The sequence below is a fragment of the Nanorana parkeri genome, unplaced genomic scaffold, assembly GCF_000935625.1.
Source record: "Nanorana parkeri isolate BGI_ZX_2015 unplaced genomic scaffold, ASM93562v1 scaffold239, whole genome shotgun sequence".
Taxonomy (NCBI): domain Eukaryota; kingdom Metazoa; phylum Chordata; class Amphibia; order Anura; family Dicroglossidae; genus Nanorana; species Nanorana parkeri.
The window spans coordinates 222477-236081 of NW_017306507.1; the positions used below are offsets into that span (position 1 = coordinate 222477).

General features: G+C 40.6%; 1 protein-coding gene across 1 annotated transcript in view; it reads left to right on the forward strand.

The window, feature by feature from the left end:
* The window catches only part of FREM1 (FRAS1 related extracellular matrix 1), a 99946-nt gene that overhangs the window by 67795 nt on the left and 18546 nt on the right, over positions 1-13605 (forward strand). Inside the window, exon 28 of the mRNA XM_018556493.1 lies at positions 3968-4040. Within this exon, the coding sequence (XP_018411995.1) occupies positions 3968-4040 (73 nt within the window). The remainder of the gene's footprint in view (positions 1-3967; positions 4041-13605) is intronic.

Here is a 13605-nt window from a genome sequence, read left to right on the forward strand (position 1 = left end):
ATATATTAATAGCTTGAAAGTACAATTGTTGGTCCTTATGTGTTTACTTCAATTGCAAAAGCAATACATGAACATATTGTATCAGTCACACATGAAGGCTAATCTCTTAATTTAATAGGGAGGTAGCAGGTTTAACAACTTCTGGTTGATCAGCTACTTGTCAAGAGCAGCAAACCTAGTCATATGTCTGTTATTTTCCCTTCAATACACTTGTTTTTTTTTTTAAGAAATAGGGTATAAAAGTAACTTCATACATATTTTTTCATATTCTGGCATTTTATGAAAATGTCCCCTAGCTACTGGGTACATGAATTTGCATGGACCAATGCATTCATTACAAAAGGTTGCCACTATTAAGCTAAGCACATTATGGCGCAGCGATTAGTTCTATTGCTGCATTTACATCTGGTACAATTATTGCTGTGTGCAATGTGATTGCTTTTTCTGCAGTGAGATCAGATGGAATGGAGTCCATTAACATAGACCTAGCATCAGATATTCACTATATTGCCAAAAGTATTGGGACACCCCTCCAAATTGTTGGATTCAGGTGCTCCGTGAAATTTCCTTGCTACTAAATATTCTACGGTCAACTGTTAGCGGTATTATAACAAGCAACTGGGAACAACAGCAACTCAGCCACGAAGTGGTAGGTCACGTAAAATGACAGAGCGTGGTCAGCGCATGCTGAAGCACACAGTGCGCAGAAGTCGCCAACTGTCTGCAGAGTCAATAGCTACAGACATCCAAACTTCATGTGGCCTTCAGATTGGCACAACAACAGTGCATAGAGAGCTTCATGGAATGGGTTTCTATGGCCCAGCAGCTGCATCCAAGCCTTACATCACCAAGTGCAATGCAAAGCATCAGATGCAGTGGTGTAAAGCACGCCGCCACTGGACTCTAGAGAAGTGGAGACACACTCTCTGGAGTGACGAATCACGCTTCTCTGTCTGGCAATCCGATGAACGTGTCTGGGTTTGGCGGTTGCCAGGAGGACAGTAACTGATTGCATTGTGCCAAGTGTAGAGTTTGGTGGAGGAGGGATTATGGTGTGGGGTTGTTTTTCAGGGGTTGGGCTTGGCCCCTTAGTTCCAGTGAAGGGAACTCTTAAGGCATCAGCATACCAAGACATTTTGGACAATTTCATGCTCCCAACTTTGTGGGAACAGTTTGGGATGCCACCTTCCTGTTCCAACATGACTGCGCACCAGTGCACAAAGCAAGGTCCATAAAGACATGGATGAGCGAGTTTGGGGTGGAGGAACTTGACTGGCCTGCACAGAGTCCTGACCTCAACCCGATAGAACACCTTTGGGATGAATTAGAGCGGAGACTGCAAGCCAGGCCTTCTCGTCCAACATCAGTACCTGACCTCACAAATGCGCTTCTGGAAGAATGGTCAAACATTCCCATAGACACACTCCTAAACCTTGTGGATAGCCTTCCCAGAAGAGTTGAAGTTTTTATAGTGGCAAAGGGTGGGACAACTCAATATTGAACCCTACAGACTAAGACTGGGATGCCATTAAATTTCATGTGCATGTAAAGTCAGGCGTCCCAATACTTTTGGCAATATAGTGCATTTTCTAAAATGAATTATCTTTCATGAAAAGTAATGTGTAAGGTTACGGTCACAGTAGCTAGAATGCTCCATTTAGCAGATGGGCTAGTGTGCTTTGACAGATCCGGTAGTGTGCGGTGTTATGCGCTGTTTCAGCCTATTACACTGCTTACTTTTTTTAAACTTTATTTGGAGTGTACAAACTTTACACTCCATTCAGGTCCCTGCACATTAGTGACCTAGTGACCAAAGGAGCCATACAATGTGCTGCGGTAAAATGTAGCATGTCTTTCCACAGCTTAGTGCACCACACATCACACCAGTGTTGTGGTGTGAATAGAGCACTTAGAAAGCAATTGTTTTATATGTGCTCTAGCGGTGAACTGTGTTTTTCTTGTGGCGAAAAACGCATGTCACTGCTATATGTGTAAACAGGTATTTAATAATGTATATGTAAAGGAAACTTTATTTGTCTACCCTTTAGGGAGTTTTGCCCCTCTGTTTTGTCTTGGTGACCATTGTCGCCGACACAGAAAGTGAGTGGAAATACAAACATTTTAAGTTGTCTCAGAGCAAGAAGTGGGGGAAAACAATGTGAAAAGCGATTCCATTGATAACTGAAACTTCCTCTCGGTTCCTGATGAGGTTTTAACCCTTCCATACTCTATTTTTGTTTTAAGGGTTTGGCTTTATATACACTTTAACTCTCAAATAAAGTCCAATATCCCACTTGACAATTATATTGCCTTCCCTTTTCCCAAAAATGATGGCAGCATCTTTGTTCAGGCATTATCCAGGGTGAGCATCTACTTATTGGACTAAGATGCTGGCCTAGAGATGAAACAACCATGCCTGTCTGTGTATTGCCTTTATGTTCCAAGTTGTGTGACCACATTTCTCACCTAGTTCAGCTACCCGTCTGATGCCTGATCAGGTTTCCAGCTGACATTCATGACAGTCTCATACAGATCAGCCATTTACTGCCTCTCAGCCAGCTAGTTGCCAGAATATTGCAAGTTATCAAAAAGGCAAGGATGCCTGATGAAATGCTTGCTTCTGTCTGCAGCAGACTGATAACATCATTCTCCTAGGATGTCCCACTCATGTAGACCTTGATTGGGACAAAAGGACTGTTTGGTAAAAAGTATATCTTTTTTGGGTGATAATGATGCTGTATATTGTGAAATGTCAGAAATGTATTCACACAAGACTAGTAAGCCAAGTGAGAGCACCACTTTATTTGTGTCATCAATAATCATTATAAGGGGAAAGTTGTTACGTAATTCTTGCCAATAATAGTATAAGACAGTTTTTCACCAACTAATTTGGGCATAAGGAAAGCAATTTATTACAATTCAGCGCATTCAATAAGACATTGCAAAGAACTGATATTTAAATGGTGGTTTTTCTTTCACAGCAGGCTTTAAATGATCAAATTACATTTTGATAATTCTGTTAGGTTTCCCCAATGCTACCTTGACCCAAACAGTAGTACTTCTGTTATTTAAAAAAAAAAAGTATAAACTCCTACCTGTTTCCATACACTTAATTACTTTTATGTTTAATAAATAAAATAACCACTAACCTCTCAAGCAAAATTTAAATTCTGTTAAATTTAAGCTGTGATCAGCTCCTGGAATGCAAGTCCTACTACAAAGGACATTATAAGATCTGCAAAATCTAATGACAAGGATTCCATATTGTGAAGACAGGGGAAAATGGGTGATGTTATCTCTGGCTAGGATTTCCTGTGTGCTCCATGCCCATCTAGGCTCACTGGGATTTCCAGTGTGCTCCATGGCCATCTTGGTTGACTGGGATTTCCTGCATGCTACATGCCCATCTTGCCTTAGTGAGGTTTCCTGTGTGTCCTTGGCCATCTTGGCTCACTAGGATTTCCTGCATGCTCCAAGCCCATTTTGGCTCCCTAGGAATTCCTGTGTGCTCCATGCCTATCTTGACTTACTGGAATTTCCTGCTTTCTTCATGCCCATTTTGGCTTTCTGGGATTACCTTTGTGCTCTGTGCTCATCTTAAACCAGGGCAGAGCAGATCCAGCTCACCGCACTGGTGATGTATTGCTCGCTAATAACAGTAAACAATAGATCACTATCTTAAGTCATTTGTTGCCAAGCCCCCTTTAAACTGATCAAGCCCCCCCCCATGAATTTACACCTAAAAAGTTTACAAATTAAAAAAAAGGAAAAGTTAAACTAAATAAATAAATAAACATGAGGAATGCTCACTATTTATTCCCTGGTAACAATAAATACCTTGGATGCTCTGAATAGCATTGGGAGTTACAGCTTTGGGAGTTAACAGGTCTCAAGTGTTTTCAGGTGCTGGAAGTGAAGTGGATAATTAATTTTTATTACAGTTAACATATATTTTGCTATTTTTAAGGTGAATGGAATAAGTGCTAAGGATGGGAAAGACTTTTCTACAAGTCCTACTAAACTCATACAATTTGATCCAGGTAAGAGTTAGTACACAAAAATCACAAACACTGTGTTTCTCTGATTGTTTTCAGCAGAAAAAGCTGTTCCTATTCAGGCTCAACAATCTAAAAATCCAGCTAGAGGAGCGGATCAGAAGAACACATTAATATAGATGTTCAGCAATATTACTAATCACCTGTAAAAATGCAGCTTATATTTAGAATGTTATTCTGTAGGATATATTATTCCTTAAAATAAATCATACATGGCATTACTCCATTTATCTACGTGGAAGTGTTCCATGAATCATGAAGATAAATTTGGCTATCCTGTTCATCTCTTAACTGTAAGTAACTTTGTTTGTGTTACAACTTATTTAGACCTTTAAAGAGTTGTACAGTCAGACCCTTAGCTTTCAAGTATGATGTGTCACATAAGGGCTGTTGTTGCACAGTAACCATCCACGTTCATTCAGCCACTATCCTGTCACTTTCCAAGTCATATCTAATTCTGATTGGTGGTTTTGGGAGCCTGCACTGCATTTCAAGCTTTTTAAAGTAATAGTATCTCCTGAGAACAATATAACCTGTATAAGATTTAAAAAAAAGCATCTTCTGTGTGCCTATTTGACTTTATTTTACTAGGCCTGACCTTCATTGACTTCATAGTTGAAGTGTATTTCCACTTTTGCAATCAGATTTGAGAAAACCCTGTATGTTATGTGTTCCCATTCATGCAGCATACCAAAAATATAAGTTTTTAAATATTTCTTACCTTTTAGATGTTTCTTTGAAGGAGGCCTTTGTGCAGATGGCAAGCTATTCTGAACAGTTTGAAAGGGAGGGAGTGTGTCCCCATAGAAAGACTGGGGGTACAATGAGTTTCCTTACATACAATGCTTCTCATAAATGGAATCAGCAACTTTTTTTTCTTTATGCTATGCATATGGTAACAGATATAAATTAGGTGTTATCCCAGTTTGGCTGCAAAAGTGGAAATACACTTTAAATTCTGCAAACTGCCAGTACACTATTCAATAAGACTACTTTAGTGTTCAGTTAGGGCACTCTGAATGGAAAAGGGAGTTGTAGTTGGTAGAGCACAGCCATATTGTAATAGTACCTGACAGCATTAGATCATATGCAGGAATCCAACATAACAACAATATTTTACTGTGAATTAAAGTCCAAGCAAATCATAACATTATGTGATTCTTGTAAGTGAACCTTCTAGTTTTATTTAAAATGGTTGTGCTAATCATGCTTATTACTAAAACAAGGCCTTCTCTGAAGTATCAGACCTCTGAGTCCTCTAAGATCCTTATATTTTACATTGGAATTTCCTGGAATTCATAAAGAGTTTGATGAACACTTGGGCCTCTGCATGATAAATGTGGGTGCTTGCAACAGATTCATGGACCTGTTAGAAACAGGCTAGAACTGAGGCCAGAGTGTCTATACCAGATTCTCCATCCTCAGGGAAACTCAGTAATGCTGTGCCTAATAAAATCACAGGCTCAGCCTTATAGATCCCCCTGTCCAACCACTGAGCCTGTCATGCAGGCCTAGTGGCCAAGGAGTTTTGCTTTTGGGTGGGTAGAGCCTGTTTGGCATTCTAAAAAACTAGTTCTCTATCAGGTCCACCTAACCTGTGATTGACAGCAGATGGCAGTTGGTGGGTTCCATAGCCACTAGTGGGCTGTTTAGCTGCTATGGAAGGAACGCAGACCTGATGGGGAGCTAACCTCTCAGCTTTCCCATCAGGCTCCACCCACTGTCAGTATTAACAGAGTATATTGTCCAGATGTGTGCATTCTGAAGACACCTCGCCCACTATGTGGAAGGATATATATCATGAAACTACTGGAGTTTGGCATTTTTGTTTATTCTTGGATATTTTCTGGCGGTGTATTTAGGACAATATGGGTGATCTTTATCATATGTTGATTAATTATTTTATGCAATTTTGTATGAGTATTTATAAATAAACCTTTTTTCTATTTTATTTGTGCTGTGACTATGACACCTCACTAAAACCCCAATAGTTTCTTGATATATATCCACCCACTGTCAACCCAGCCCACCCAGCACTGAAGGTACATTTAGGTACTGGACTTGTCTGACTGAGAAAAACAGACTTTCTGCCATCTCTAATGATATAAAACACCCCTAGTTCTCCAAGCCTATTTTATTCTAGGCTGACTAGGCTTTAGGTCACATGAGGGAGCAGGCAAGCAATAGACACCGCACTTGAATTCCTAAACTACTAAGGACGTTGTAAGGTAAATGTTTACTGAACTTAGGTATTAAGATAAACACATGTTTTTACTATTTTTCTCTTTGCAAAGTGAACATACACTTTTCCTTTGCTAGGTAAACAGCCTCTATGCCTTTTTTTTAGTAAATTAACCCCAATGTCTAAATAATAATGTGATTTAGTAATACTGACATGTGCTCTATTGATTTATGTGAAGTGTTATTTTAATAATAGATCCAAATGAACTGTTAATGTGTGCTAGCTGTTTCTTTATTACACATTTCCAGTATTTATTTTGTATTTTATTTGAATCATGTGTTATTCTGATTTTACCTAAATAATAAATGGCATGCATTTTTAATATAGAACATATGTGAATGGAACTAAAATAACAACGAATGAAGAATAGACATTGCATTAAATAAGTCCTAGAGTTGTTTGTCTTTTGTTTTCCTTTTTCTTGTTGTATTGGAGAATATTGGAAATGTTTCTGATGAAGGCTCTTTCAAACGTAATAATATAGTTATCTTATGTCTGCAAATTTATGTGCAAGGCATTGTTTAAATAAACAGCAGGGGTTTAATGTGCTATAACAAAGAATTATCTTACGTACATTATACTTATTTAATTAGTAGTAAAACATAGTGATTTTCTGGGAGATTTTGGCATGTTGTTACATTTACCAAACCTTAGCAGAAGAGAGCCGCTGCTTTTGCCTGCCAACAGAGAGACTTTCTGCTCACTTCCAGGATGGAATTAGCACTTTAGCTGTTGAACATGTTGCTGAGTGAGTAGGACTTTCATTTTGGATTATAAATATTATAGAACTACATAGTTAGGCAGCAGAGTATAAAGCAAGCTTGCAAGTTTTGTAAGCACTTTAGCAGTTTCATATTTCCGCAATTTAGCCTAATGACATTTTTAAGGTAGATGATTTCAAATATGAATACATCCAGAATATGAATACACCAAGTAGAAATTTATAATCCGCTAAAGCCTTGGTTCTCAACTGCTGGTTCGTGACCCAAAAGTGGGTCATGACCCCATGTTCAGTGGGTCGCTGCATGTCTTCCACTTTCCTCAGCCTCCTCCTAGCGTGGCACTGTGAGTTCTCGCGCCAAGCAGCCATTCAAAATATGTTGCCTGGCACCGAGTGTCAGCTTGAAGTGGGGTGGGCTAGGGCTATGGCCGTGAAGGAACTCTATCCAAAAGTGCATTGCTTACAGCTCCCTCACGTGTCCTGTAGCGATGCCTGGACCAGAGTGATGTCACATTCTGGCTCCTGGCACCTCTACAGAAAATACTTGGAGTGCCAGTGACTTTATTATTTTTTGTACATTTTGACGGAGGCATCCATTGTTGCTGCTGCACCCGCCCTGCTGCATGGGCATTTTCCTGTCAGGTGGTGCCATGGGATACATGGACTTTTGGCACCTCTGCAGGGTGCGCAAGGGAGCTGTATATGTGGATGCCCATATCGATGGAGCTCTGTCACAGCACAGCAGTCCACACTGGCCCCCGGGATGAGGATCCACTCCAGTTCTCGTAAGGTAGGGAGACTGGGTGGGTTTTCAAAAAAAGGAAAGCATTTTTTTTTTGTGTGTGTATGTGATAGTGTGTGAGTGTGTGAGATTGTGCCTGTTGCTGTGTGTGTCTGTCAGTGTTTTTGAGAGCCCATTCACACTAGTATACAGGACTGCGCGATTAACGCACTGTACCACGCAATCGCACCTACTGCACATTCCGGTGTGGGAGATGCATTGCATTGCCATTCAATTGAATCGCACCCTGAACGCATCTCCCACTCACAGTTCTATTACCCGCATTGGAATGCACGGTACTGCAATACCGTGCGTTCCATTGCAGTGCAACTTGGGTCACAACTTAATGACCAAGGACAAATATGGGTCCTGAGGTTGCACAGGTTAGGGACCACTGCCCTAAAGGATACATACATAGAGTTGTAATATCCCACCTACAACTGTGACTTACATAGGGGTCTATTCACTAAGCTGCCGTAGGCAGCCGAGTGAAAGACCGACCTGAAGTGAAGTGAGCCGAATGCTGTTCGGCTATTCACTTCAGGCTGGTATGGCTGATTTCAGCCGTATATCGGGTGGCTTCACGTCGCTTCGGGTCGGCCGAACATGCTGAGCATGTTCGGCCGAATAGTCGTGAATAGTAAACTAGCATTGCACCCGCCCTCTGCTGCAGTTGTCCATCAGCAGAAGGCGGGTGTAATGCTAGTTTACCATTGGCTATTGCAAATTGAAAAATCCAATAGGAATCTAGCAATGCATTCCTATGGGCAAAAATTATTTTATTTTTTTTCTATTCTGACACGGCTTCTGACACTAGCTGGTAACCAGGGATGCGGATCTCTGCAAGTGACCGGAGCCAGCCATAAGATCACGGCTGGCTCCACCCAGCTGATAGAAGCAGGCTGTCGGCCGGCTTCGGCTTTCAGCGCGGCTCAGCCGAGCCGAGGCATATGCCTTCGACTCGACTGAGCCGCTCGGCTAAGTTCGGGAGCTGTACGGGCTATAGTGAATAGCCCGTACAGCAGCCCTTCGGTTCTACTGAACCAAAGGGGTCCTGGGGCCGAAGCTAGCCGAAGGATCGGCCAAAGCTATGGCTAGATCCTTCGGCTGCTTCATGAATAGGCCCCATAATTTCATGGCTTAAAGAAGTTCTAAAGTCACAGCATACACTATCCTGTTATAACATCAGCAATGTAATAGGAATACATACTATAGTTATTTTTGATAATACAATCAAAACTTACTTGAAGAAATGTCTTTTATGTAGTGAGTGCTACCTTCTGTCTGCCCATCTTGTTCAACAACTTCCTGTATTCCCAGTGTGCTGTGCGTCTCTTTGCTTGGCATGGTGCAATCTTGATTTGTCAAGACTACATAGCCCATAACGCATTGCTTCCAGCAAGCAATGATGATGTTACATTGTTCAGACGTTTGCGTGTGTGTAATGTGCATTCTAATGTATGTGTTATGGTGTAAAAGAGCCCTTGGGGTCTGTAGGCTGCAGGGAAATTTTCTACATTTCCAAGGCAGGCAGCAAACAGCAGGGTCAGGAAACAAGCCGGGTCAAACAGATTCAGAAGCAGAGTCAGACAATATAAGGAACAGCTGAAGATATCTCAGCAATGTGCAAGTGCAACAAGCTTCCTTAAATAGCCTGCTTGGCGCCACTGGCAGGAAAGTGTGTGAGAATTTGTGTGCACACGCTTTTCTGTTCATGCGCATGTGCATATGCAATGTTGGTACCATAACCCTTTCTTCGCGCACAGATAACAGATTGTGCATCATTACGTGCAGAAGCTGCACTATAGACACCAAGTGAACTTCCCTGACATTCAGGGTTATTCACAAAAGGGTGAAGAGTTTGGAGAAGGCAGGAGAAGTGAACACCCTAGGACAAAATAGCTAAACTGGAAAGTGAGCTGAATTAGAGACTTTTTCCAAATCGTCTACTTTGGCCTAGATTGTTCACTTCTCCTGCCTTCTCCAAATTCTTCACCCTTTTGTTAATAACTCTGATTGTGTCAGTGCATTGAGGAAGTACATCCTGTGGGCATCTTCAATAAATAAGTTTACCAACTTCTAGATTGATATGGATATTAGAAGTGGGATATTTTTTATTTAAATTCAGTATAGAAATACATATTTGTTTTTACTTTTTCACCATAGATAACCTTGAAAGATGTAAAGTGTGGGCTTTGTATTAATTAGATTCAGTTTGGTTTTTTACTTCTTTACAGTTTATGTGCCAGTCCTGGGTGCATGACTAACTTATGTTTTCTGCTCTCTTCCTCATTTACAGATCCTATTTATATAGGTCACCCACAGTGACATCACATAACTGTCCTTACGCATAATTATCATTACTAGGTCATGCTTTCAATCTTCTATATTTTGGCCACTTCTACTCAACTGATGGCTAGAAAGGGATATAAGATTACAAAGTGGTTTGGGGTCACATTTCACACAATGGGAAGTTTTGGGTGGTGGATTCTAGTCTTTTGTAGTAAGTTTACCGTAGAAACTTTATTGCTGATGTTGCCATCACCATTAAACAATGTGTACATCAAAATTATGTCCCCCCTTAATCGCCTCACTTCAAGTGTGAACAAGTTTAAATTTAGCAACCTTGTCTCATAGCTTTGGTCCTCAACTATTTATTCAATAACAGAAATTTAAAAAAAGCAATTGAGAAGCAAGTAAAATAAAGCTGAACTCTAGGCAGTTATAAAAGACACAAATTAATGTAGCGATGTAATTATGAACACATCATTAAATGTATTTTTAAAATTAAAGCAGTAGAAGTGAGAATGTGTAAGGGTTTTACTTGGTATCAGCCTCTGTACAGCAGGGCTGAAGTGTAAGAAGAAGAAACAGAACAAGAAACCTCTCAGTTCATGTGCTGACAAGATGCATCCTGAGAGGAAGTTAAAGACGAGCTCTCCTACCTATTTTGCAGTTACTGGCCCAGTTTCCAGCTCCAGCAACACCAACAACATCTCTAATGAACAGGCTCGATTAGTATGGATTTATAATTTATTGCTCAATGGTAGAAAACTCAGGAGAGAGGGTCTAGGGTTGCAGGATACCTGAAAACACAAAAATAGAGGACAACATCTACAGTAATAATAACAGCAGCAACATCAGGTCCTCTAAGAGCAACCTCCAAAATAGATACTTGAGACAGAGGGCAGCCAGGTAAATCTATTGCGCTTTAGAGCAGTTACAGTCCTTGTAGTGCACCAACTGGCTTCTGTTTCTTTTGTTTGATACCTGGATCTATGGGTGATGAATCTTTTTTACAGTGTGCAGACAGACACAAAACTACTGGGCACTTCCTCTTTACTTTTGAGTAAACGTAGGTTTAAACGCTAAACATTTTTCAATAATGAATCCAGATCAAACAAAGATACACTGCCCAGCAAAGTATTTCTTTACATTTTGCCCAACCACTTACATTCAAAAAATTTCCAAACAGCTCCAACTCTCTCAGCTCGGCTTCCATGAACTTCCTGTCCAGTGTAAGATCACAAGGGAGAGCACAGTCTCCAGCAGCTGTGCATCTACTAGCTTGGAGAAGGGAGGAGGAGAGGGCGGATCAGGGGAGTGGTCTGCCTTGCTGTACCTGTGTTTGTGGACAGCTTACTAGCACACACAAGGGTGGTTCCATAATACCCTGCAAGGGGAAGGAGCCACCCTAAAACAGGATATCAGGGTTAGTGTTCAGGGGACCAGTTGATTCTGCAGGAAGCTGAAACTTTTAAACATCAAGGAGCAGCATCCATTGTAACTGATATCACCAGCATTTGAAATAGCTTAAAAACCGTTTGGCATTAATATCACTTTAAGTTATCTATAGTTTGTGATTTGTGAATCCTAAAAAGATATAAATCACTTGGTCACCTAAGACAGAATTTTGCCAGTCATGTAATTTAAAATATGTGTGACAATGAAGATACCAATGCTACTGCTGTCGTGTTGGAAAGTGCTGACATTTACTTACAGTTCTTCATTAAAAGTAGCTAAAAAGATTAATTGAATGTCACACGATTTTGTTTAAACAGGATCTTGGTAATAAGGAGGCACCTTGTGACCTCAACAGCTACTTCCAGGCTGTCATTCTGGGTCATATTTTGTTGGCCAACAGTTATTGTTCTGCCAAGATAAAAATGGCATAGGTGACATCAACATCATCCACGGAATATAAATGTTTGTTCTGCCTGTCTGAACATGCGGCATTATTAGCTAGGTAATTACTGGCTGAGCAGAAAAATGCATTTAGTTAATACACACATCAAGAAATATTTTTTCTCGGTACAGAGTCATTTAAATAAAATGAACTTAAAAGGCAGGGTGCTTTTGCATTATTGAAATTGTATTGAGGCTATTATTGCTGAGCTCTCCTTCCTAAAATGTTGCTTCCCTAGATTTAATAGTAATCCTTTTAGTTCAATCATTTGAGCCACTGGCCATGGACAAGTAGCTCTGACGTTATTCTGATTTTCCTTTTCTGTGTATTTTTCTGGTTTGATTACTTGGAAAGTATTGAACTTAGTGGGTCCGAAATTACATATTCCATATTTTCCCCTTTTCTGTAACTTATTGTGGACTACATTTGTTTGAAGATCCTTATATGCCCCCAGTGTGCTCAGATAGACAACACTGTCTGAATATTCTGTATGCTTTTGCTTGGGGTATTTTATATTGATGCTCTGTCCCATTGGAGTTTCAGTTAAAGACTTTCTAGGAGCATTGCCCTGGGAAAAATCCAATGTAGATCCAGCACATGCTAGAGGTTTTATTTCTCCTGGCTGGCCTTGAAACTGCTTGACTTTCAAGTGGATGTGCTTAAAAGATAAGTTCACTTTAAAACAAAGTGCGGTTATTCTTAAAGTCCTTAGTTAAATAAGCCCAGATTCCCTCCAGGACATAAGACTGACAATTATTAGTATGTAGTATCACATTAAAAATATAATATGCAAGTAGATCATGGAGTATGCTCAGAGTTCATATTTAATTGGTCTGGTATCAGAAACAGTTACTTCTATGAGTTACAGTATAGAGCAAACTTGGTGACCTAACGCTTAAAGTATGTCTAACGCCTGAACTTTTTTTCAGTTTCCGATAGAGTCAGGAATGGTAGGAACTCCTGTCAGGTTTTCTTTTTTGCTGCTCATGTCCCATGAAAGAGTTTTCCTTTCACATTCCAGAATCACAACAGGAAGTGGGAGCAAATCTCTACAAACTGAGGGAAAATCCCCTCTTAAGGTCACAATACACATTACAACCTGACTGTACAAACTTTGTACAATCAACTTTAAATGTATCAAATCTATGTACTATGAGAACGTACAACTAAAGGAGCATGTTTAGATTGTAACATGTGTGGTGAGCCTTAGAAGAAGAATTCCCCTCACCTACTGTGCCGGTGGCTACTAAAAAATGTTGTATTTCAGACCTGGTGACATTGGTCCCAAGAACAACTAGTGGAGGTGAATCTCCCTAGCAGGGACAAAGCGATAAAAGCCTGAGAAAAGGTCCAGCCCCCTGATGCCCAACATGCTGCCCGTGGAAGCATGTGACCAGCCTCCACGGGCATGTGAGGCATGGGACTTTGGGGATCAGAGGCTGAGGAATGCCCAGCTAAGTGTTTTGGGGGTTCCATATAGATGTGATTAACTGTGATGCATGTATGGGATTGCTGATATAGCCAAACATTAGGGTGAGGGGACCCCACTGGTCAATTACATTGTTTTGTCTGTACGGGGTGGGGGAATTTTCTGTACGCCTTGCTTCTGTGTCCTCCTGC